Consider the following 26,450-nt stretch of genomic DNA (forward strand, 5'->3'; position numbering starts at 1 on the left):
CCGCCACTCCTATATCTGGGTGTGAAAACTCTGTGGGCTTTGGAATTTGAGGGGCTCAGCAAGGACCCAAAACTGTGCTCAGAACTTCTTCCAGCTTGGAAAACCCCTGAGCGGGAGGGAACTTAGCCAGAGGAACCTTCCTGTCAAATCCAGAAAGTTTACTTCTGCCCAGGAAGGACAGAGTGGTGGGGCCTAGCTCAGTGTGCTGCATGGTCAGGGCCCTATCTTAGTCTATTCTGGCTGCTATAAAAAAATAGCATAGACTGGGTGGCTTATAAACACACAACTGTATTTCTCATAGTTCTGGAGGCTGGGAAGTCCAAGATCAAGGCACTGGCAGATTTGCTGTCTGGTAAGGGCCTGCTTCCTGGTTCATAGCCAACTTTCTGCCATGTCTTCACCTGGCAGAAAGGACAAGGGAGCTCCCTGGAGCCTCTTTTATAAAGGCACCAATTCCATTCATGAGGTCTCCACCCTTATGGCCTAACCACCTCTCAGAAGCCCCACCTCCTAATACCATCACATTGAGGATTAGGTTTCAACATAAAAATTTGAGGTGGGGGGGTAACACAGACATTCAGTCTATAGCATTCTGCCCCTGGATCCCCCAATTCACATCCTTTTCACATACAAAACACATGCATTCCATCCCAACAGTCCCCAAAGTCTCACCTTGTTCCAGAATCAACTCTAAGGCTAAGTCCAAAGCCTCACTCAGTGTCATCTACATAAGATATGGGGGAGACTCCAGGTATGATTCATCCGTAGGCAAATCCCCTCCCCAGCTGTGAACCGGTGGAAAACACAGGTTATGTGCTTCTGAAATATAATGGTGGGACACGCTCAGGATAGACATGTCCCTTTTTTTTTTTTTTTTTTTTTTTTTTTTTAATTTTTAAAGGCTTTATTTTTTAAAGTAATCTCTGCACCCAATATGGGGCTTGAACTTACAACCCTGAGATCAAGAGTCGCACACTCTTACTGACTGAGCCAGTCAGGCGCCCCAGATAGACCTTTTCATTCTGAAAGGGAGAAACAGGAGAGAAGAAAGGAATGATGGGTGCCAAATAAGTCCCAAACCTGATGAGGCAAATTCCATTAGACTTTAAAGCTTGAGAATAATCCTCTTTCTTCTGGACCCACTGGGATGGCAACATCACCCCCATAGCCCAGCGGGGTGATGCCTACAGCCAGACTCTTTACCAGGACCCTATCCCTGTGATGGCTCCGGGTGGCCCCATTGTTTAAAACCTAGCTGGAAGAAGCCATGACCCCCAAGCCCTTGTACTCAGGGCCTCAGTTGGAAATGATAGCCTTAATGATCACTGAATGACCTTCTGGGTCATTCTTCCATTGTCTTGAAGAGTGGCACTTAGCTTCTGTTGAGATGGCTGACTTAGACTAATCTCCTTATCATAAAGTCACCTGGCCACACCCTTAATGTTTTCACTTTTTTGCAATATGGGTAAGCTGAGAATTTTCCAAATCTTAAATTATGCTTCCTTTTTGCTTAACAGTTCCATCCTTAAGTCGTTTTTCTCTTCCTAAATTTTACTATAAGCAGTCAGAAGGAGCCAAGCTGCACCTTCAACGCTTTGCTTAGAGATCGCCTCGGCCAAATAACCAATTTCATTGTTCACAAGTTCTACCTTCCACGAGACATTAGTATCTGAACACATTGAGTCAAGTTCTTTGCCACGTTATAATGAGGATCCCCTTTTGTACAGTTTCCAAAAACACGTTCCTCATTTCTCTTATCAGAATGGCCTTTATCATTTATATTTTTACCAACATTCTGTTCAAAATTACTTAGTCATTATTCTCCGGCATGACTGAGGCTTTGTCCGGCTGTCCTTATTTCTTTCTTATCCCTCATGAGAATCTCCTTTCAAGGTCCATTCATAGCACTGTAGGTGTTTTCCTAGCTGACATTTCTAAACTCTCTGGCCTTTATCCATTACCCAGTTTCAAAGCCACTTCTTCACTTTTAGGTATTTGTTACAGAAGCACCCCACTTCTCGGTGCCAATTTCTGTTTTAATCAGTTCAGAAAATACCATAAATTGGGTGGCTTATAAAAAACAGAAATTTCTTTCTCACGGTTCTGGAGGCTGGGAAATCCAAGATCAAGGTGCTGGCAGATTCAGTGTCTGTGAAAGCCTACTTCCTGGTTCTTGGCCATCTTTTTGCTGTGTCTTCACATGGCGGAAAGGAGGAGGGAGCGCCCAGGTTTCTTTCATAAGGGCACTAATCCCACCCAGGAAAGCTCGGCCCTCATGACCTAGCCACCTCAGACGCTCCACCTCTGAATACCGTCACCTTGGAGGTTAGCATTTCAACATAGGAATTTTGCGGGGGACACAGACATTTAGACTATGGCAGGCCCCCACAGGGCTTAACTTTTTGTAAATGAGCTCGTCTGAGGAGTTGCAGCGTCTCATCTGAAGGATGCCTGTCTGATGTTTTGGGGCTGGGCTTCCCTGCCCACACTGCGAATTTACAAAACACCAAGGAGCAGAGGCTTTAACAACAACAGACCTTGTATGCTTAATGTCCAGATGACCAGATCCAACAGTGGCCTTGACACACCCATCTCCTTGACCCTGGGAATAGTACCTAAACATGTATAAGACCAGTCAATGGTGCAGAACAGTGCAACATGCATGTAAAAGGGCTGGAGGAGAATGCCGCCTGGGGTTGTGAGCTCCCCAGGTGAGGGCAAGGTCTCCTTCATCTTGATAACTTCTCTAGGTCCAAAGCAGGATATAGCCAACGGGAAGTTCTCAGGGAAGGGTTAGTGCATGGAGGGAGGATGAATGGATGGAATGGTTCTACAAACAGTGGGATCATGGTAGGCTCTGGAAAGGGCCTATAGGAATGGCCAGGATGGGAACTTTTAAGGCCCAAATCTGGAGATAGGTTGCCCTCTGCTGGCTGCTAGGGGTGGGTGCTGGCACCCCAGAACAAAGCCATCTGCCTAGCTAGCCTCTCCTACACTAGCTGTCAAACTGGGGGACAGTCGGTATTCCAGAGCAGGCCCGTGGTGGGGAGGAAGCTGGACGCACCTCCTGGGAGTGAAACCGGAGTAAAGGCAGAGGCCTGTAAGCAGAGGTGGCTGGCGCCGAAGCACCTTCTGGACAGCGTAGGTAGGGGTGGCGCGGGAGAGCTCCGAGAGAAGGAAAGGGTCACCCAGAGGCGACGGTGCCTTGGGAAAAGGAGAGTCCACCAGCAGGGAGTGGGCACTCTACCCTCGGGCGCAGCGCTGGCGCTGTGCCCGGAGACAGCAGGTGGCGCTGTGGGGTCGGGGCAATAGGCCTGCATTCCGCTTCCGCGTGTCCCACACCCCTTCCCCCTTGGCCCCGGGGACCTTAATTTCTGCCGCGAGAGGGCGCTCGCCGCCAAACCCCAGATAATAGTCTCCGTCGGAGGATTTGCAAGCTACGGGGGCACTGCGGTATATCCAACTGTGGAATTGACCCAAGGGCAGAGGGGGAGCAAGGATATTTGTGCCTACTCAGGTATTTCTTTTCTCATATCTGTGATCTCTGAGCTATGCGTCCAGGCGCCTTCAGGAGACCGATTTTGGTGGGAACAATGTCCTGGTTGGGGGTGTGGCCCTGATGTGGGCTCTTAGGGTGTGATGGGAAAGAGCTGCCTGTCTTGATGGGAGGCCAGCCCAGCCCCCTGAGGCCTGCCTCCAGGAAGTGCCCTTGCAATCTGTTTGGGTCACCTGAGGGCCTGAGGATGCAGAAAGACCTGAAGGAGCCAGGGGACAAGGGTGCAGGGAAGGGGGGGGGGTGGTTAGAGCTGCTGGTGGGTTTTGGGAGTAATCCCTGAATCAAGGGCACAGAAATCCTCTAGAAGAGGGCAGAATCCCAGTGAGGCCATGTCTTCCAGAACTAGATCAAGAAAGGGAGGTGGTCAAGATCAAAAGAGAACCCTCAGATCGTCTAGCGGATGATTCTCACTCCTCCGGTTGCTCTCCCCTCCCCTAACCCCCTGGCCATGCTTCCCCCCCTTCCCCACAAACAAGAGAATCATTGGGGGAGGCTTTTAAAATGGATTCCCAGCCCCACCCTAGAGATTCTGATTCAGCTGGCCTGGGTGGGGCCTGAGAATCTGTATTTGGAATCTGTATTTGGTTAACCTCTCAGGTGAGGCCCCTGCCCCACCTGACAGCTGAAGCTGCCTCTGAATAGTTGTCATGATTGGAGAGGACTTCCCAAAGCTGCCTATTTCTGTCCCCCAGAGTCATCTAGAGCAGATCTAACTCCTCTCCAGTGTGACCGTGCTTCAGAGATTTCAAAACAGTGGCCCCACCTGCCTGAGTCTGTGCATCTCCGGGACAAAAATGCTCTGGCCTTTCTGAGGTTCCTGATCGAGGTACAAGGGAGCCCCAGTGAGGCTATCTCAGCAGTTGAGAAAGGAAAACCTGGAGGCACCTGGGTGGCTCAGTTGGTTAGGCGACCAACTTTGGCTCAGGTCATGATCTCACTGTTTGTGAGTTCAAGCCCCACATCGGGCTCTGTGCTGACAGCTCAGAGCCTGGAGCCTGCTTCAGATTCTGTGTCTCTCCCTCTCTCTGCCCCTCCCCTGCTCCCATTCTGTCTGTCTGTCTCTCTTAAAAATAAATAAACTTTTAAAAAAATTTAAAAAGAAAGAAAAACCCAGCCAGGGGTTGGGGGCTGTCCAGGGGCCAGAGAAGCAGACTGGGGACTTGCCGTAGATCTGGGGGCCAAAGCCGAAGCAACTCCCTCTGAGAAAGACCCTTACCCTACCCGGGGCCTGGCTCCATCCAATCTAGACCGCCTCTTTTGGACACTTTAGAGGTATCATTCATTCATCTCCCTCATTTACTATGTGCCATAGCCTATTTGGAGACCTTAAACGTATTAATTCATTTAATCCTCACAATAAGCCTATGAAGTAGGTGCCATCGTTATATCACTTATGAATGATCTAACTGAAGCCAGGAACCAAAGAACAATTGAGGAACTGGGCTCAAGGTCAAATGGCAGAGCAGGATATAGACACAAGCAGCTGGGTCCCATCCCCTGCTCCTCCTTCTTTTAGAAGAAACTGCATGTGCCAGGAGGTACGAGATGTGGTGTTAGAACAGAGTTAGGACCATAGCAATAGCTCACATGTACCGAGCACGTACTATGTGCTGGCAGTGGTCTTAATGTTGTCTTAGTTGATTCCTACGTCAGCACTATGAAGTAGTTATATAATCCCTTTATCATAGAAGAGGAAACTGAGATTCAGTGAATTTTTAAGCGACTTGCACAAAATCACTGGCAAGCGCTGGAGCCAAGATTGGAACCAGCTGTGTCACTTTGAGCCTCCCTCCTCCCCTCTGGGTGTCAGCCTCTCTGTGAAATGAAGATGTTGGCCTGAATTAATTCTAGTGAAGTGCCTCCAGGCTTTAAGGTGCACGCGAATCTCCTGAGGATCTTGTTCAAATGCAGATTATAATTCAGTAGTTTGGGGTGGGGCCTGAGATTCTGTCACAAGCTCCCAGGGGAAGGTGGTGTTGCTGCTGATCCCGGGACCACACTTGAGCTGCCAGGTTCTAGGGGACCCACCCAGCTCTGATGTTCCAAGTTTATGGGCCTAGGAAGACTCGCCCCAAAGGCCATGGAAATTCAGGAAGTAGATTACGATAAATAAAGCCCTTAGTGGGCATTTTTCATGCCCAGACAAGCCCTTGGTGACTTTTCTGAAGCATCTGCCCTGAACCTTTTACAGTTCCACTCTGTTGACCTCAACCTGATTCCTCCAGAGGGTTCAAGGGCTTGGTGCTGGGCCGGGGCGGGGCGTTGATTCTCTCTAATCAAGGAGTGAAGGGAAGTCCCTGGACACCTTGCCTCATGGCCCTGCCTCCTGAGGACACCAACGGGTCCATGGTGGCCACACTGCTCTTTACAGATACTCCCCATCTTCTGGGCACATGATAGGGTTACACTTATCCTCTTCTGAAGTTAGATGTAGCCGTGTGGCTTGCTCTGGCCCCTAACTTAAGGTGAGAAGTAATTTGTGTCACCCGTGGGCAGAACTCTTTAGGACTCACTGTGGATGCCATTCTTTCCCTTTTCCCTGTCACAGAAAGTTATCATTTTTTCCATCTCTTCTATTTATTATGTGCCGTAGCTTATTTGAAGACCTTACATGTATTAATTCACTTAATCCTTACAGTAACCCTGAGACATAGGTGCTATCATTACGCCCATTTACAAATGATCAAATGTATCAAGATAGAGCCTCTGTCGATCTGGATCTGTGAGTGCCACAGTGAGCAGAGCCTCCCCTGAATTGGGGGAGGCTTTTATTGATTTAATCTTGTCTTATTATTATTATTATTATTGCTTATTTATTTTTGAGACAGAGAGAGAGAGCGTGAGCACGAGTTGGGGAGGGGCAGAGAGAAAGGGAGACACAGAATCCGAAGCAGTCTCCAGGCTCTGAGCTGTCAGCACAGAGTCTGACGTGGGGCTCGAACCCATGAACAACAAGATCATGATCTGAGCTGAAGTTGGACACTCAACCGACTAAGCCACCCAGGCACCCCTATTTTTTTAATTAAAAAAAGTTTTTTTAATGTTTATCTTAGAGAGAGAGACAGAGCATGAGTGGGGGAGGAGCAGGGAGAAAGGGAGACACAGAATCTAAAGCAGGCTCCAGGCTCTAAGCTGTCAGCACAGAGCCCGATGTGGGACTCGAACTCAGGAACCGTGAGATCATGACCTGAGCTGAAGTTGGAAGCTTAACTGACTGAGCCACCCAGGAATCCCTAGGGGGAAGCTTTTAAAATAGATTCCCAGCCCCATCCTAGAGATTCGGATTCAGCCGGACTGGGTGGGGCCTGAGAATCTGTGTTTGGAATCTGTACTGGGGATTTGGGGGGAATTTGTTAGTGACCCATAGCCTAGCCCATCCTGACTGATATGCATACTCCTATCAGCTATGGCATGGGGATAACACCTTCGGTAGACTGTATCCAGTACTGGGGGTCCGTATGTCTACAAAGTCAAGGTTGTGGCCTGTCGAAGAACTAATGCTTACCTCTTCAGTAGGAGGGAAATCCTCTTCCTGAAGGTGGGAGGGGCTTCCCTAAGGATGTGAGCTCCACCTCCCCCTGTTTTACCAGTCCCCATTAAAAAGAGAAGTGTGATCCACTGATTCACCATTGTGTCCCTAGTGCCTAGCCCTGAGTGTGGCTTGTAAAACACTGAATTCACATCTGATAGGACTTACTGTGATGTTCCTTTCCATGAATCTCCCAGTAGATTATGTTCAAGAACATACCAGGAACTTCCCTCCCTTCCCTCAGCCCCTCTACACCCTTCTACCCCGAGCCATTGGTTAACTTCTTGACCCCAGTCCCAGGCTGGACACCTCACTGCCTTCTCTGCCTGATCTTGATAATGGCACTACATAGGAACTTCTCAATGATCCAAGTAATACTCATGAAAATTCATAATCACTCACTATGAAACATTTGAAAATCAAGGGCAAGCAGGAAAAAAAAAAAAAAAAAGCCAGTATCTATAATCCCCTCTCACAGAAGGAACTATTGTTGACCCTGTGATATTACCTTTCCCTCCATCCTTTTCTCTTCTATGAGTTCCCCCAACCCCCCACATCCGTGGCATAATGTTAGTGAGATCCCATGAATGGTTGCTCTTTAGGAGGAGAGAGAAGAGCCACCCACAAATGCAGAAAATGTCAGGGCTGGCAGGGGACTTATGAATTGTCCAACCAACCTCTGCCATTACTGATGACGACACTGTTTTAAAATAACCTGGGTGCAAATGTGTGTGAAGTCAAGATAAATGTCTAGCACAACCTCTGCCAAGCTCAGTGACCGTTGTCTATGGGGTTGGGGGCACAGGAAGGGCGATGAAAAGATACCGTGCATATTTTGAATTTTTTTTTGCTACAAAAATGCATTCAAATATTAATTGCACTTGAAGCACATTATTCTTGTTAAAAGAACGGGAAACGAAAGCCATGAAATAGAAAGCAATTGATGTGTACAGTTTTGCCCAGCTCTTGCTGGCAGGTCTCGACCACTATATCCCTGGGCATCAGCCAGTCTTCTGCTGTCCTTGCTCTTCAGCCCATTGTTCCCAAGGACAAGTGTCACTCCAGGGCAGCCCCTTCGCTCCGACAACACGGGCACCCAGATGCCGGAACGACGTGGGAAAAGGGAAGATTCTGCAGGCCCCAACCTGAAGCCCAGGCCCACAAGTCCAATCTCTGCCAGACCCAAGATGGGATCAAATGCCTTCAAGTCCAGACTCGGCCCCATCCGAGAGGGGGTTACTGGCCGCTCTCAAGACGAAAGGGATCCCTGGTGAATCAGGAAAGTTATTGGGCTGGAAAGTGGTTAAAGGGCTGAGCGTGGGAGGGGATTGCCACCGAGAGAGCCAGGCCCAGGAGCAAGCCTGGGCGGGTCGGCTGCAGGGTTGCTACCCACTTGATGTCTGTTGCAATGGTGCCCATAAAACCCAAATCGTTAGACTCGAAGCCTTGATCAGTTTTTTCTTCTGTTTCCCTTTAGAGAAACGGAGATCCGAGGAAACCCCAACGCTCTAGAACAAAGGACTCTACATGAAAGGGGTGCAGGCAGGTCAGGATAAGTCTGGGGGAGAGGTCAGCTGGGGGAGGTGGGTCTCCCAGGGAGAGGAGGGCGGGGAGGGACCTGCGGACTGGAGGGTGTGTGCAGAAACCAGAGGGAGGAGGGGAGGGAGGAGCAGGGCTGTGGGCAAACCCAATTTCCTGTGTCATCTAAGTGATCAGGAGCTGCCTGACCAGCTGCATCTGAGAATGTGGAGGTTGAGAGGAAGTAGCAATGCTCTTTTTGTCTTACCTAAAGGGAAGACAACCAGTATAGATGTTCCATAGTTAGTGGCATGTACACTAACCAGGCTTTCTTGCAAATCTGACACAAGCTAGACAAGATGCGCAAAGGAAACTGAGATGGACTTGTTCAAGGTGTCACAGAGCTGGGGCTATCACACAGGTGCCCTGACTCCTGACTGAGTGCTCCTTCCTCTGCACATGACATCCCCACACTTTCATATGCATCAGAATCATGCGGAAGGCTCATTAAAACACAGATTGCTGGGCCCCAAACCCAGAATTTCTGGTAGGTCTGGAGTCGAGCCTAGAATCCATATTTCTAGCAAGTTCACAGGTGATGCTGATGCTGCTACCGCACTTTGAGAACCACTGCTCTAGACCCTGGATGTTCAAAGGAACTAGCAGCATCAATGTTTCATAGAAGCTTCTAGAAATGCAAAATCGCAGATCCCATCCCGGACCTACTGAATCAGAATCCGCATTTGTAAGAGCCCCAGGTGATCTGTTTGCACATTAGAGTCTGAGAAGTACTTGTCTACACTGCACCACCTCTTCCTTACTAGGGGTCACACCCAGGCAGCCTAGATGAGCCTTCCATTTCCAGTGACTAGGGGACAATGAGGCAGGTGCCTAGGGGCCTGTGGGGACACCTGCCTGTTTCTGTGTTTCCCAGGGTAGGGAAAGGGCAAGGGAAGTGCAGATATAGGAGAGGCTGAGCCCCACGGCTCAGCCCCCCGGCTGCTCTGCTGTGGTGTACATGGCCCACTCCAGAAGGCCCCGCTGACCCTGGAGAAATCTTGTGGCCAGTGACTACCATTTACATCTCCAAACTGGCCCTTGCTTTCAAGCCAGCCCTGTGGTTTTGTTTTATTTTTAAAATATGTGCAATACACGTGTGCGTGTGACATCCAAACCATATACAAGCACAGTTTTGGAGATATTGTGGGCTGGGCTCCAGACCACTGCAATAAAGCATATGTTGCAATAAAGCGAATCAAATGAATTTTTTGATGTCCCGGTGCACATAAAAGTTGTGTTTAGGGGCGCCTGGGTGGCTCAGATGGCTGGGCGTCCGACTTCGGCTCAGGTCATGACCTCACGGTTCGTGGGTTCGAGCCCCGCGTCGGGCTCTGTACTGACAGCTCAGGGCTTGGAGGCTGCTTCGGATTCTGTGTCTCCCTCTCTCTCTCTCCCCCTCCCCCTTATGTCTGTCTGTCTGTCTGTCTGTCTCTCTCTCAAAAGTAAATAAACATTAAAACAATTTTTTAAATGTTGTGTTTACACTGTACTATATGTAGTCCATTAAGCGTGCAACAGCATTATGTCCAAAAAGATGCTGTACAGACACCTCAATTCAAAAACAGTTTAATGCTAAAACATACTATCATCTGAGCTTTCATTGAGCTGTAATCACTGATCACAGATCGGCATAACAAATACAATAATGACGGAAAAGTTTGAACTATCGCGAGAATTACCAAAAGGTGACACAGAGACACAAAGTGAGGAAATGCTGTCAGGAAAATGGTGCAAATAGATTTGCTCGATGCAGGTTGCTACCAACCTTCAACTGGTAAAAAGCACAATATCTGTGAAGTGCAATGAAACAGAGAATGCCTGTAGGAACATGCTTATAAAGTAACAAGCGTATTCATGCTGTTGATGCACATCCTGGAGATTCCATAGGCAACATATTGGTGTGAATCCTTCCAGATAAAACCTGTACCACAGAGAGACACAAACTTTTTGTTCATTTGGGATCGTATTCTACACCTTCTGACGCTCACTGTACTGAAATGTTTTCCCTGCAAAACAACATATTTTAGATATCTCTCTCTGTTAAGAGCTATAGATCTGTTTCATTATTGTTAACTGCTCCACTGTGTATGAACATCTGTGTATTGTGCATTTAACTGGATTTTTAAGAGAAGCAAAACATTGGGGTGCCTGGGTGGCTCAGTCGGTTAAGCATCTGACTCCTGATCTCAGTTTAGGTCTTGGTCGGAGGGTCATGAGTTCAAGCCCTGCTCGGCATGAAGCCTGCTTTTAAAAAAAAGAGAGAGATTGGGGCACCTGGGTGGCTCAGTCGGTTGAACGTCTGACTTTGGCTCAGGTCATGATCTCGCGGTCTGTGAGTTCGAGCCCCAGCTCGGAGCCTGGGGCCTGCTTCGGATTCTGTGTCTCCTTCTCTCTCTGCCCCTCCCCTGCTCACACTCTGTCTCTCTGTCAAAAATAAATAAACATTAAAAGAAAGAGAGAGAGAGAAGCAAAACATGTATATAGTAAGAAAATAATAAATAAATAAAATCAAGCTGTACAGAATGATGACCAATGAAAAAGTAAAAGTCTTTATCTTCTCTCCTTGTCTTTTCCCAGAGGAACTACGGTTAACCATTTATTTTTGTTTGTTTGTTTTTAATTTTTTTTTAATGTTTATTTATTTTTGAGACAGAGAGAGACAGAGCATGAACAGGGGAGGGTCAGAGAGAGAGGGAGACACAGAATCTGAAACAGGCTCCAGGCTCTGAGCTGTCAGCACAGAGCCCGACGCGGGGCTCGAACTCACGGACCGTGAGATCATGACCTGAGCCGAAGTCGGACGCTCAGCCGACTGAGCCACCCAGGCGCCCCTATTTTTGTTTGTTTAAATAACAGACTTGATTTTTAGACCAGGTTTACATTTACAGAAAAGTTGATCAGATATACTGAATTCCTACGTATCTCTCCTTGCCCCCATAGTTTCCCCTGTTATTGACATCTTGCATTAGTGTGGTACATTTATTATAGCAAAGGAACTAATGTTAACATATTTACTACAACTAAAGTTCATAGTTTACATTAAGTTTACTCTTGGTGTTACACAGTTTTATGGGCTTAGACAAACGCATAATGTCGTGTATCCACCATTACAATGTCATATAGAACAGTCTCTCCCTAAACATTCCCTATGACCATCTAGTGGTTATCATAATTCTTTTTTGAATGTTTATTTATTTATTTTGAGAGAGAGGAGAGGGGCAGAGAGAGAGGAGAGAGAGAATTCCAGGCTGGCTCCTCCCTGTGAGCACAGAGCCCGACAAAGGGCTTGATCTCATGAACCCGTGGAGACCATGTCTTGAGCAGAAATCAAGAGTTGGACGCTCAACCGACTGAGCCATCCAGGCACCCCTTACCATAATTCTTTTAAATAATGTACTTAGACCTCTCTCTGTTAGTTCATTAACACTAGATAGCAGTTATTGACTCCTTGTAATGAAAGAAAAGGAAACTACTACAGTCTCCTTTCTCCAGCTCCCAATTTTTGTCAGTTCCATTACCATTTCGTTCACTCATTCAACAATTATTTACTGAGGCCCTACTGTGTACTGGGCAACATTCTAGGTGCTAGAGCCACAAGGAATGAAGAAAACAGGATAAAATTCCCTGCTAGCACAGAACTTACATTCTAGTAGAGGGGATAGATAACAAATAAGAAAAACATTAAGAATGTTAGATGGTGGTATGTGCTATAGAGAGAAAACCAGCAGGAGAGGGGCTTCACTCAGAGATGAAAGGCTCTGGTAGATTTCAGGAAAAGGAGTGACATGATCTTACTTCCGTTTTACAAGTTTTACGGTGTTTTTTTTAACTTTGTTTTTTAAGTCCCTTTTTTAAAAGTTTATTTATTTTGAGAGACAGAGAGAGAGAGAGAGAGAGAGAGAGGGAGAGAGAGAGAGTGAGCAGGGGAGGGGCAGGGGAGAGAGAGAGAGGAGAGAGAATGCCAAGCAGGCTCAGCACTGTCAGCGCAGAACCGGATGCTGGGCTCGAAATTCCAAACCGTGAGATCATGACCTGAGCTGAAACCGAGAGTCGGACACTTAACTGACGGAGCCACCCAGGCGCCCCAATTTTTATAGTGTTAATAGAAATTCTGTTTTGTAAGTAGAATGATCTTTGATGCTTTTTCTATAGATTGAGTGGAACAATTGATGACCACTAAACAGAATTTATAAGATTAAGTAAATATTGTAGAAAACAAGAAGCTATGTTACTTTTTATGTCCCTCTGGGTCCCATTCTGGCCTCTGTCCCACCTTATTCCCATCTGCCATTCCATTCTGTCCTGGGTCGCCACCAAGTGGATCCAGGGCTCCCTCCTCCCCACCAGGGATGGCTCAGACCTAGCTGGAGCATTTCTAGCACACTATTCCCCGGGGCCATTTTGTAGTCTAGCCCGTTCCAGCTGGACTCAGACTGCCTGACAGTGCAGATCAGCTTTCCTTTGGGCTGGGCAGAGGGCGGAGCCAGCTTTGGGCTGCAACCAGGGACATTCTGTCCAGCAGTCCCGTGTAGGGTAAACAAGCCCATAAGAATTGAGTGAGCATCTCCGGGGCCCAGCACTGCCCCCAACTGAGTGCCCCAGGAAGGCTAAGTTAGAGGTCCAATTCCCAGGGGCAGCATAGGGATACTCTGGCAGGAGGGGAGCACCAACATGAGCCTCCCCAGCCCAGCCCTGCTCCCCTGGCTCTAGAATGCTTATTGATCCTCCTGATGCACCAAGTTGGGTTACTTGGGCCCAAGCATCTCTCAAATGGGGCTACCAGGCAGAATGCCAATTCTGGGGAAGGATTTAGAATGAGTCACCTCCTCTCTTCCCAAGAGGTCATGAGATCGGAGGATAGGACTCCCAGTAAGACCTACACAGGACACCGAGGAGAGGCGGCGTCGGGAACTGGTTGTTTACTTGGTAAAGACCTTTCCAGCAATAGAGTATGCCATACTGAATTTCCACCTCTGGCTTCCTCTTTACCCACTCACTCTTGCTATCCAATGTTCCTGTCTTTTTTGCCCTTTCTCCTGTATCCAAACACTTGGTACCACTCCACCCAGCACACCAAAGAGGAAAGTGTGGGTGGCTGGGTCATGTGTAAAAAAGGACCCCGGGTACTCAGATGATTATACAGAGGCAGGGTGGTGTCATCACAAGATCCTGGGTCCTCTTAGTTACCATGTGTTATCTTCCCAGCTTTGTCATCTACAGAGCTGGGTGACCTACTGTAGGTTGCCTGACCTCTCTGAGCTCACTTTTCTCATCAGGAAAACGAGCACAATAATAATAACAATACCAATTTATCAAGAGAATAAAAAACACGAGGAGCCCCTATAAAGTTTAAAAGCGCGTACCTTTGTGAATTAACCTGAAACTGGAGAGTGAATCAGTGAGTTCCAGGCTCAGGGTAGGGAGAGGAGGAAGCGATAGAGACAAAATGGAGCGAGGAGCAGGTTAGCAGCCTGGTCTAGAGCCTTGTTTCCTCCAAGATAGAGCTTTGGATCATGGTGGGACTATGCCAGATTGGTGGACTCGGGAGATTCTTATGGAGCAGGTGTGTGTGTTGGGGGGGGGGGGTGTGGGCTGGTGAGAGAAGCCATGTGAGGGCATGGCTGGCAGACAGACTGAGACTTTGGGGGTCCCTAAGACAGGACTGTGGGTACTTTCGAGCTTTCTCTGTTGCTGCCCTCTGTGTCTCAAGAGACACCTATCTTGGCTGCTTCTCTTTCCTCGTGATGCTAGCCACTTCCTCTCCCCGGGGCGGGGACGGGGTGGGGGTACTCTGCAGGTTAGGGAGTTAGCTGTCCTGGGGTGTGGGTGCTCCTGCAGCACATGGGGCTGTAGAGCTGTGGTGGGACACTGACAGCTGCCTTCCTCCACCTCCTGACTTGGGGCACCCCTCCCCTCTCCACTGGACCCTCTTTGTGCCCATCAAGCTCCACATCAATGGGCAGGAGGATGGAAACAGGGTGTGGGTACAAAGAGGTCTTATTACTGTCATTACTACATATTATTATTCCCATAATACTCTATTATTAACATGTCAATGAATAGGCCCTTATGAAACTGTGGGCCTGGAGGAGCTGACCAAGACCAGGCAGAATTAGGACCTAGAGGCCCATCTTCCTGTGCCTGGCCTACTCTCCCGGTCCTCATCTTCCTCTGAAGGCAATAGAAGTGGGGGGAGGGGGGGGAATAACATTTTACTGGGACTCAGAGTTGCCAGGCCCGGATTTGGGGCTTTCACAAATGTTATCTAACTTATTCATCAGAGCTTCATGAACTAAGAATGAATAAATCTTTCCATTTGACAAATGAGGAAATTTTAGGAGGCTAATGGAGCTGCCCAAGGTGGGCGGGGACATAGCAGTCAAGGAGGAAGGGTTGAGGTCTGAACCCAACACTGCAGGGCTTTCAACTCAGCGCAAAGCCCTTAAGGCCGAAAAGGGAGGGAAGCCTTCTCCCTCCCCATCCCCCTTCAGCGAGGAATCCTGGGGAAGCTCGTTCTCTTAGGATGGCGGAGAGAGGCTGCTGGAATCCGCAGAGGGTCTGCAACAAACAGGCTAGCAGCTAATTCCAGGCATGGTCGGTCCACGTGGGCTGAGCGACGGGTGTCTCCAAGTGTGTGCCACGAAGAACACTGCAGGAAGTGACCTCTCCAGATCACGATGGGGTCCCCTCTCCGCTACCACAGAGAGGCTGAGCGACCTCAGGTTTTCTCTCTGCCCAGTTCGCCCTGTCTTTTCTCTACCCTTCTCCCCGAGCTGGAGATGTGGGTAAGAGTAGGAGGGGTGGGTCGCCCACGCAGAGACAGCTGGGCAGCAGAAGGGGAGGGAACCCAACAGAGGCTTGATCCCTAGCCCCCACCCCAAGATCGTCTTCGTGCCAAAGGGGAGCTGGCCAAACTAGGAGAAGGGGCTCAGGCTGGGGGGCCAGGGCTCCCGCGGCCTGGGAAACGTCCAGCAGATGTCTGACGCCCACTATGCAAGTCCCAACGGGTGCACTGCGCGACCACAGAGCTACCCCCTCTCACCAGCAGCGACCCTCTCAAGTAGGAGCCGCTCCCTACCCCCGCCCCTCCACGATCCGCCGCGTCCGAGGCCTGGAGGAGTTGTGGTTCCAAGAAGCGGCACACGGCAGGCCACGAGGTTACAGCTGCTGAGTAAGCAGCCCCCCTGTCGGTACCAGCCGTCCCCGCCCGGCGCCCAGCGCCTCCAGTGAGTGCCCGAGCCCCCGCCGCGGCCCCGCCCCCCGGAGCCCTGCCCCGCCGGGTGCGCGGCGCGGAGGGGGAGGGCCCGCCGGGGCAGGAATGCGCGGCGGGCGGCGCAGGAGGCGAGTGGAGGAACATGTAAGGGCACATCCCTCGAGCTGCCGCCCAGCGCGCAGGCAGAGCCCAGCGGAGCGAGCGGGCGAGCGTGGTGCCAGTGCGCAGCCGGGCTCTCGGACCGGGAAGCCACCGGGGCACCGGGCAGTGGCCGGGCGGGGCAGCTCGCGCGGGGCGGCGGAGGGGCCGGAGCGGGGCTGCGGGCGCCGAGGGGACGGCGGTGGCCCGAGGACTGCGCGGCGGGCGCACCGGACGGCCGGGGCGCAGGTGGCAGGGCGCGCGGCCAGCCGGCCCCGGGCGCCAGAATCCGGCGCTGCCGAGCGGGGAGGGCGCAGCGCCCACCGCAGCCTGCAGTTTTCCCGGGACGTCTGGGCGCCCATGACGGCGGCGGCGACTGTGCTCAAGGAGGGCGTGCTGGAGAAGCGCAGCGGCGGGCTGCTGCAGCTGTGGAAGCGGAAGCGCTGTGTGCTCACCGAGCGCGGGCTGCAGCTCTTCGAGGCCAAGGGCACCGGCGGCCGGCCCAAGGAGCTCAGCTTCGCCCGCATCAAGGCCGTGGAATGCGTGGAGAGCACCGGGCGCCACATCTATTTCACGCTGGTGACCGAGGGAGGCGGCGAGATCGACTTCCGCTGCCCCCTCGAGGATCCTGGCTGGAACGCCCAGATCACCCTGGGCCTGGTCAAGTTCAAGAACCAGCAGGCAATCCAGACTGTGCGGGCCAGGCAGAGCCTCGGGGCCGGGACCCTCGTGTCCTAAACCGCACAACTTGCCATCTTACCTTCATGCTCCGCACCCTCCCCACCACGTGGTGTACGGAGGTCAAATCAGGTAGGCCCCTGGAGACTGAACCCTCCTTTCTCTCCTTCTCTTTCCCTTATGGTGAAAATGGGGGACTCCCACCAGCATTCCACGTCAAAGCTGAACGACCCTAGGGCCAACAGGGAGTAGGAGCTTAGGAGTCTGAGCAAAGGAGGCCAAGAGCTGGACTTTCCCCTGGGGCCCCAGGCAGGAGGGTCATATGTGCCCCAGGTGACAGAGAGGAAGATGGTGGGATGGGCCTCCCTACAGGTTGGTTCTGCCCTGGCTCTGGTGGAGGGAGGCTGGCCTGCTCATTCCCTTAAGGCTTTCCAGCAGAAAGACAGTCTCCTTCAGTTAGCAGAGTCATTGGGAACAGAACCCAGCTCCCAAGGTGGGCCCTTAGGGGGAGGGTTTGACTAGGCTGGGCCAGGGCTCCACTACCCATTCTTGACAGTGGATATCGGGTCCTAGGGCTGAGCTGCTGGCAGACCAGAGGTGTTGGAGGGTGGGCAGGCCAGGCCAGAGGCCAGGCCACCGATACCAAGGGGGAATGGGCCTGTCCGCCTGCCTCTGAGTGCCAGCCAATGCCCAGCTGGGCCAGAAGAGGAGAAGCTGGAGAAGGGGGTGGGGCATGGGGGCAGGGTGGGTGGAGGGGTGCAGGATGGGGTCATGATTTGTTATTTGTGATGTCTTAATCCTCCTTGAGCAGTAGGGCAGGGGATGAGGGGCGGATTTGTGGTCAGGAAGGCCCAGGGGAGGGACCAGGAATAGAACCTAGAAGCCCTGGCTCCCAGCCCTGTGCCCTCTTACCCAGATGCCACTCCCTCCCCGTGGGAACCACGAGTAGGGCCGAGAACGGAATTATACCACTCAGGTTTTCATTTCTCCGGTGGAAACCTATATCTCCTCTCATACCATCTCACCCTCCTGCCCCGCAGTTCTCCACCTTGCCAAGGAGAGTCCCGGTGAGCCTGGAGCCCCACCCAGTGTCATATACCCCTTTGACCCTCCTGTTGACTGTTGACCCTCCTGTTGAGGATTAGCTGAGAGGGAGGGAGACCTGCTGTACTGAGAACTGGTCCATATTGATCCCTCAGGCCTCAGGGGGACTCGGAGGAAGCAGTTTCCTCCCCTGATCACAGTGTGTTGTACAAATACTATTTTCTGCCTTTCTCCTGATGTGGAGAAGGTCGGAAAGCTCTGATGGAAAGCAGCTCATTGTGGATACTTATCTCAGTGTCTGCCTCTGCCCTAACTGCTGCTCTTTCTTGCCAGCTCTCCTGCCCCTTTTGGCTCATGGGAGCGTGACCGTGCTCCATATGTCAAGGCGGAAGCCATGGTCACGTGGAGGAGACGCTGGAGCTGAAGGAATGGATGGGGCCCGGGGAGGAGGGCAGAAGGCCATGTGGGGCTGAGGATGAAGATTCAGCCCCTGGACACTCTCAGAGTCTCCAGACATTCCCAGCTCAGGGCTTTGCAGCCACAGCCTGACGTACAGATGGTGATGGAGAGCTGGCATCCAAGCACCCTCCCCTCGGCGGCCCCGTCATCTGGTTGCAGACTGTCATTAGTCCCCAGCTTGTGCCATGCCGCGAGGAGGACATTTCCCCATGGGGTGCCAAGCCAGTGCCTCAGGACTCAGGAGGCCAGGCTGGTACCCCGGGGAGGAACCAGCCTGGCATCACTTCTGGACTCACCTTGGTGGGGGGAGCTGATGGGCCCTGAGGCCCACACTTGAGGGTCTCCTGCTGCTTAGGTCCTTCTGGGACCCCCACCCATCCAGGCCGTCTCTTTGCACACTTCGCTCCCCACCTCTTGCCCATCTTCCCCCCCACTGTGGTGCTAGGCCTGGAGGTGGTGGGGGTGGGGTGGGGGTTTGGCCATTACCATTTCATGCCTATCCCAAAATGAAGAGTCCCCGCAAAGGGCAGTGACCACACTGTTTGCTGAATGGAGTTCTTTGCCCACAAAGACCCAGTGCTTGGAGCATCCCTCTCCTACCCCCGCTTCTCCACTCCATAACCCATTCTGAGATCTCCGGCCTGGGTGGGGAGAGACACTGCAGCCCTAGGAGGCACGACCTCAGCGGTCCTAGGAAGGAGGGACCGTAAGGCCCGGACTGAGGGATGTTCTACTGGCCAACTCAGTCTATGTAGCTGCTTTTCCAGAAGGCCATGCCGCCCCTGCCATCCTGGGAGGTGGCTCAGCTTTCTGAGCAGAGTTGGTCTCCCTGTCATTTATATACTCAGGCTTCATACATTTATGCAGTTAAGTATTCCTTGCTGGATGGTTTAAAAGGAATGATTACAGCACGGGAAAAGCTGAAGTACAGAGAAATAGCTGCCTGAGTTACACAGAAACTCATCGGGTAACCCTCGAGATCTTTCCATGTTGTGGTCTGCAGTTTACTCTGCCCTCCTTTCCTCCATTGCCCACCACGTCTGGCCTTCCCTGTGGCAAAGCAGTGGCCTACTTCAGAGTCTCCAGAAGGAACGAGAGGGCTGTGTGGCCCCCTTCAACAATTTGAAGTCTCTTTAATAACCTCTTTGTGCTTCTGACCTGTTTTGTTCCCCATCAGATTTTTCCTACTGTCCAGCCAAGACCTCCCCATCCTATGTCCCAGTACCTTAGAGTCCTCGGGAGTGCCTTGTTCATCTGCTACGAGCACCGCATCTCACAAGTGACAAAGAACTTACAAATTACAAGAGAGTTTTGACAAATATCTCATTTATTACCTCATTAGGCTGTATCCCTGTTTCATGGATAGCTTAGTCCCAGCATCGCAAACAAGCATCTTCCACGCCACCCCTGGTATGTGCTGAGCAAGATCTGGGCTCCCCTCGCATGCTGTGGTCAATTGGTGATGTCTGTCATGGGCTTGGGGAGAAAGATGGTGAGGATGGCCACACTTGGGTGGCCGGGTGGGGGGGGGGGTTTGGCGAGAAGATGATGGGGTCTCCACCCCTTCTTTGTTGGAACCATGTGAATGGGAAAGGGTTAGCATCTCTGTTCTATAAGACGGCCTCTAAAATAGAATCCTTGCTCTTCAAATCGAACTGAAAGGCTGCTGATGGTGGGGATTCAGGCATAAAGAAAGAAAAGAGGTATCCAGACCCTCAGAAGTGGGAGAGTGGGAGCAGGTGGGAGTGGATGCAGGCAAATACGTACTCCTAGATGCCTCTTCTCTGCCAGCGCTGTGCTTGGCACTGGTGATGCAGAGATGGGGAACACAATCTGACCCCGCCCCGAGAAGCCCTGAGTCTGGTAGAGAGATAAAATGCCAACTGGTGCCTGTAGAGCTGGTGTGAGCATCCGGGGGAATGCTGGGCTCTGCCTCCTCTGCCCGGCACTGTGTTAGCCTCACTGGTGTTTGCCAGATCATTCTGAGAGCCTGGCTGCAAAGGGCAGTGGGGGCACAGCCAGCATGGGGTGTCCAGGGGCAGGGGGCACACGGAGCAGAGGAAGAAGCAGGCTCTGGTTTCTGACACTCCCTGCCTTTCTGGAACACAGCCCTGTTGGTTCCACCTGTGCTTTCGTTCCTGCCCAAACCCAGCTTCAGTTTCTGCCCGTGCTGGGAGAGCCCCGGCCCCTCTGATGGGTGTGCTCCAGTTAGAACCCCTAGCACAGACCCTAGAATGTAGTAGGCCCTCAGTATACATTAATAGAGGTGGGGGTTGTTGCGATGGGGAAGATCACTTCCTACCACTTGTAAGAGAGTCCCATGGCTTCCGGAAGGCTCCAAGAAGTCATAGCACAGGGATTGGGACCTTACACCCTGAATTTATGTTTTTGTTTTTGTTGTTTTTAAAGATACGTGACCTTCGGGGAGTCTTTGTCTTCCTGCTGGGGAGGGAGACACCCTGCTTTGTGACTTCAGGGGTGTGTTTGCTGCTCTGGCAACTCTAGATTCTAAAAATGGATCATAGGCCCTCACCCTAGGAATGCTTGGCTGGACCACAGAGTAGGGTCAAGGCCTCTTTGGGGGCACAAACAGGCCCCGACAGTGCCGGCAGACATGTATGAGATGGAAAAACTGCTCGGTTGGGCCTGAGGATGCCGTGAGGCCAGGGAGGGGCTGCTGCTTTCTCTCCCCCTGCCCCGGCAGCCCCGGCCTCACCCCTGCCTGATGCGTGAGTCATCGATGGGAAAATGAGAAAGGGCAAGTCCCAGCCCAGCAACTGGGAGTCCTATGAGGCTAGGGGTGGGGAGACAGAGGGGAGAAGGGATGGGCTTGCTCGGGTCAGGGTGAGCTGAGGCTGGGGCTGAGGCTTTGGCAAGAGTGAGCCTGTTGCCAGGGTGAGAAGGAAGACAAGCGCAAGGAGCCAGAATTGGAGCCCACAGGCAGGCACTGTAGTAGGAGGGAGTGAGGCTAAATCTGTAGGGCATTCTGGTTACAGGTCTGTAATCTGGCCTTTCCCGGAAGTTAGGGCTGGAGAGGTGCTGTGGGCAGTTGTCCTACCAGGCCCAGGGACCCAGGTAAGACTGTGTGTCCCACTGTGCGCCAGGCTGCTGGTTGGGAGGCTGCATAGCCCTGGTTTGGCCTCCAGTCTCTGTTCCAGGCCGCATGCCACGGTCCCCTAGTGTGTTCTGTCCAGAATGCAATTCATTCTCGTGTTTCAAACCTCCAGGGGCTTGCCCACTACGATGGAGGCAGTCCAGGCTCCTTGGAGGTGCTCTCTCCACAGTCAGGGCCCTTTGTAATGCACCTGTCTGCACGGTCCCCACAGCCAGGGCCCCTGCACGCAGCCGCCCCCATTCCAGGCTGGCAAAGGCTGTCTCACACTCCCAGGCCTTCGCACCCACCTCCTCCTGCACATTGTTGCAGTGTTGGCTCACCACCTCGGAGGGGCCTCCTCTACTCTGCCTACGGTCCAGGCTGGGTAGCTGCTCTCTCCTCTGTATGCTCATAGTTTTTCCATTACTCACCCTCCATTGCTGGCTTACTCGTCTGCCTGCTGTACTAGGTGGTCAGTGCCTGTCATTTGTGTACTCCTGCTATCTCACAGTATCTGGCACACAGCAGGTTCTTAATGATAATAATGGCAAACGGTATCAGTGCTTACTTTGTGCCCAGCATTGATCCAAGAACCGTACAATTATTGAATCGTGTCGTGCTTCAGCAACTCTGTGAGGTGGGTGTTCCTCATAACTCCCATGTTTTGCGTTAAGAAACTGAGGCCCAGGGGCGCCTGGGTGGCTCCGTCGGTTAAGTGTCCGGCTCTTGATTTCGGCTCAGGTCATGATCTCACGGTTGTGGGATTGAGCCCTGGGCTCCACACCCAGCGTGGAGATTCTCTCTGCCTCTCCCTCTGCCCCTCCCCTGCTCACACCTACATGCTCATGCTCTCTCTCACTCTTTCTCTCTCAAAGAAAAAAGAAAGAAAGAAAGAAAGAAAGAAAGAAAGAAAGAAAGAAAGAAACTGAGGCCCAGAGAGGTTAAGTGCTTTGTTCAGAATCACACAGCAGCTATGAAGTGGGGGAACCAGGACTCAACCAGGTCAGTAGGACTCTAGCATGTGCTCTTAACCCAACACCAGATGATTAGTCCTCACCGGATGAGTGAATGAATGAAGGAGTGAATGAGCCCACGGTGTCACTGGGAGAAAGTTGCTCGGGAGCTGGGGGAAAGGAGAAGTAAGCCCCGGGGAGTGGGGAGCACGTCCATGTGCCAGGGCACGGAGGAGGCTTCATGGAGAAGCTGGCCGCAGCCAGTCCTTGAAACAGTGGTGGGTCTCCCTACAGGAAAGGACACGGGGGTTGGGAGGGGGTGTCCTGGGGCAGGACTGGTCTGGAAGAGTGGAGAGACCCAGAGCGGGAAAGTACAGTGGGACTCTAGGGGAACAAATCATTTTCGGGCTGAGGGCCAGGCCTGTATTGGCCCCAAATGCCATTTGTCTCATGACCTGGGCACAGGGCTGCCCCATCTGCAGGGACAAGGGCTGTGAGCTCAGTAGATGTGACCCTGTGTGGCAGCAGGCCTGGTCCCAGAGGCCCTCATGTAGGGTTCACACCAGCTAGGGTGACCAACTGTGCTGGTGTGCGTGGGGCTCTCCTAGTGTAAAAGCAGTGAAAGCCCTGTGTCCCCAGGAACTCCTCAGTCCTGGGCAATCTGGGACAGGGGGTCACCCTACGCCCTGCCCCAGGGGCAGGAAGTGCTGCCTCTCCCACCCTTTTATTTCACCGGTCAGCCCTGCCCACAGCTCTTGGCCCCAGCGAAGGGTCCAGAGCAACAGTGCTAGGGCCCAGAGGCGTCACCCGCCCAGACTCAGGCAGCATCGGAGTTTTCTGCCATCCTTGGAGGACACACCAGGCCCCCAGCTCTAAGGAGAAAGGAGAGCCAGGTGTCCTCGGTGGCTCTTCAGTCAGCTCTGCTTCTACTGGTCCCCAACCGCAATGCAATTCAGTTCAACCCAACCTCAGCGCTTTGTGAAGCACCTAGTTTCTGCGGCACAGGCGTAGAAGCCTGGCCCATCTCGCGTGGTAATTGAGACACAGAGAGTAGCCAGGGAACAGAGGGGACTGTTAGGTGGGGACAGTGCTGTGAGGGGTGGGCGGGGGATGCAGGTGGTCCTTGGAATGGAGGATAGGATTCTGACTATCAGAAGAGGATAGGCAAGGCCTTCCAGGGGTAGGAATTATCGGTGCAAACGTGCCAGGCTGGAAATGGTGAGGTGGCTCAGGAAACGCGAGCAGGTTTGCACAGAACCTGGGCGTGCAAGAGCTGAGCACAGAGGAGTTGGGCCAACTTGGAGTCCCCTGACTGGCCAGAGGTCCGGGCTTCTTTCAAAGGCAGCAGGAGCCCATCACAAGGCTTCCATTCTTTTTTTTTTTTTTAATTTTTTTTTTTCAACGTTTATTTATTTTTGGGACAGAGAGAGACAGAGCATGAACGGGCGAGGGGCAGAGAGAGAGGGAGACACAGAATCGGAAACAGGCTCCAGGCTCTGAGCCATCAGCCCAGAGCCCGACGCGGGGCTCGAACTCACGGACCGTGAGATCGTGACCTGGCTGAAGTCGGACGCTTAACCGACTGCGCCACCCAGGCGCCCCAAGGCTTCCATTCTTAACACACACACACACACACACACACACACACACACACACACACCTTTACTTTTATTACAAAAATGTATTTGTTGGAGAGAAATGTGAAAGGACAGTACATTATAAAGAAGAAAACAAACATCGTCTTTCATGTCCCCATCTCTCAGAGATCATCTTTGCTAACGTTCTGGTGCATTTCTCTCTGCATTTATTTCTCTGAAAATAGATATGTGACATATAATTATTATCTATGATATAATATGTAATTATTTTTTCACACATGGGGTCATACTGTGTGTTCTCCATTATAGCCTGATTTTTTATGTATAGTATATTGTGTTATGAGGCCATGATGTTAAGTAAGCATTTTAATGTCTGTATGTTACTCTATTGTATTTAGTAGTAGTTGACAAACGAATCCCTTATTGTTGAACACCCATGTTCTTTTTGTGTTTTTCTATCATATACAAGGTGGTAGTAAACATTTGCATACCTAAATCTCTGTGTCTCTGCTGGTTTCTTTTCTTTTTCCTCCCTATTCTTTTTCTTATTCTTTTTCCTCCTTCTCCTCCTCCCCCCGTCTTTTTCTTCTTATTAATAGAAGTCTAATTAGTTTTCTTTTTTAAAATGTTTTTTAAATGTTTATTTATTTTTGAGAGAGAGAGAGAGTGATGACATGAGCAGGAGAAGAGCAGAGAGAAAGGAGGACAGAGGATCCAAACCTGATGTTGGGTTCGAATTCACCTGAGATCATGATCTGAGCCGAAGTCTATGCTTAACTGCCTAACCGACTGGGCCACCCAGGTGCCCCTAATCGGCTTTCTTGAAGCGGAATGGCTGGGTCTGCACTGGAGAGCAGGGGAGCTGTGGTGAGCACTGGGTTTTAGAATGGGTGTTGTGGTGGTCCTGGGGGAAGGGAGGGCCTGGGAGCAGGGAAATCCAGAGGTAATGAGGCCTGAAGAGCCATGGTGGGAATGGAAAGGGAAGGTGGAAGCCAATGAGGAGACAGTGACTAGTTAATAAATGCCCACTGTGGGGCAGAGACTTACTCCCGTGTCATCCACATGGAGGCATTCAGGCAGCAGCAAAACACTTAGGCTCTAATCTCAGACCTGAGTGTGAATTCCTGCCGTGTCTCTCATTAGCCGTGTTATTTGGCACCCCATTAACAAATGGGAATGATAATACCCTACTTCCTAGGATCATCATGAGAGTTAATTGCGGGAATGCCTGTAAAGTAGATAAGGCACATAGAAACTGCACAGTAAACTTTGCTACTGCAGTAGTGTGATTACAGTAGCGTGATAATCCTTCCAGCAACCTTGCTTGGCCTAATCCCCATTTGAGAAAGCTGCCTGCAATTAACAAGTTAAATTGGCAATGCTTGCCAGTGCTTTTACCTGATACCAATACTAACCTTGATGGAGTGCAGCCTAATTGGGCTAGACTTACATCCCTTCAGGATAAGTGTCCATCTTACAGACGACGAAATGGAAGTTCAGAGAAGTGAACATAGTGGCACAGTGTAAACTCCAGGCCTCCCAACTCTGGGTCCCACAAAGTTCTCGTGACGTCCTGGTGCCTCCCGGTGTTGGGACTTCCAGTTGGAAGGGAGGATGGAGAGGGGCACCTCTCATCGGTTGAGGGGCTGGCTCAGTCGGTTAAGCCTCCGACTCGTGATTTCAGTTCAGGTCGTGATCTCCCGGTTTGTGAGTTCGAACCCCACGTTGGGCTCTCACTGATGGTGCAGAGATTCTGCACCTGGGATTCTCTCTCCCCCTCGCTCTCCCCCAGCTCTGGCATGCTCTCACTCTCTCTCTCAAAATAAAGAAGGAATAATAATAAAAAACCAAAACGTTAAAAGAAAACAAAAAGAAGTGAGGAAGGAGAGAGCAGGCAATGTTCCATCAAGATTCCTTTGTCATCGGAGGGTGCTGCACTTTCATTAACCGGGCTCCACTCCAGTGGCTCAGAGCCCTTCACACACATAAATGCCCCTTCCCCTGCCAGGGAAGAGAGGGCAAGTGGCACAACTTGTCTGAGTTAACAGAGCGTGTTGCTGACCAAGCCAGAAGGAGAGTGCGTGCGCATCTGGCCCAGGCCAGCCCTGGGGAGCCCTTGGCTGGCTCCCCGTTGCGAGGGAGGTGAGCCTCCATGCTTACCAAGACAGTGGAGAGAAACCTCACTGGGAGAGCACCTCTAAAGAGCTGACAGCATCTAATAATTAATTATACTTGACTGAGGTGGTCAGGGCTGCAGTTTGGAGTGTTTGGCTATTTATGCAAAAGGAGGCGTTAGACTCTGTGCTTACCCCACTTCCAAAACACATACACCCAATGGCCCTTTCTCACAGTCCGCGTGGCCCACCCCACGGATCCAGCCCAGAATGGTCTATTTCTCTAGCAGGACAAAACAGAACTCTCCCCTGGCAAGGTCTTTGGAAGCACCCCCCCGCCCCCCCCATCTTTACCTCCTGGAATGTTCACCACTCCCCTCTGTGTTTCTCTTCAGGGCTCTGGCTCTCAAGGAACCTTCAGGTGTGATCTTGTATTATCACTACAGGAAGAGCTTGGAATATTTCCTAATAGATAAGATGGTAAATGTAAGGCCCG

The 26,450-nt window shown here is 51.4% G+C and overlaps 1 protein-coding gene and 1 long non-coding RNA gene across 2 annotated transcripts; one reads left to right on the forward strand and one right to left on the reverse strand.

The window, feature by feature from the left end:
- Positions 1-10,213: 10,213 nt before the first annotated feature.
- On the reverse strand, positions 10,214-11,106 carry LOC147572544 (uncharacterized). The gene is made up of 2 exons (XR_015246078.1): positions 10,938-11,106; positions 10,214-10,584 (listed from the first exon to the last, which is right to left on the reverse strand). It is a non-coding gene; the product is annotated as an uncharacterized LOC147572544 (long non-coding RNA).
- A 4,033-nt stretch (positions 11,107-15,139) lies between these two features.
- Positions 15,140-24,336, forward strand: PHLDA3 (pleckstrin homology like domain family A member 3). Its single transcript, XM_086694243.1, has 3 exons — positions 15,140-16,824; positions 18,070-23,604; positions 23,848-24,336. Exon 1 carries the CDS (start codon positions 15,982-15,984, stop codon positions 16,750-16,752), a length of 771 nt encoding a protein of 256 aa, XP_086550369.1. The 5' UTR covers positions 15,140-15,981; the 3' UTR covers positions 16,753-16,824; positions 18,070-23,604; positions 23,848-24,336.
- Positions 24,337-26,450: the final 2,114 nt, after the last annotated feature.

Source organism: Puma concolor, chromosome E4 (assembly GCF_028749965.1).
Source record: "Puma concolor isolate L17-30 chromosome E4, mPumCon1.1.hap2, whole genome shotgun sequence".
NCBI classification, from domain to species: Eukaryota; Metazoa; Chordata; class Mammalia; order Carnivora; family Felidae; genus Puma; species Puma concolor.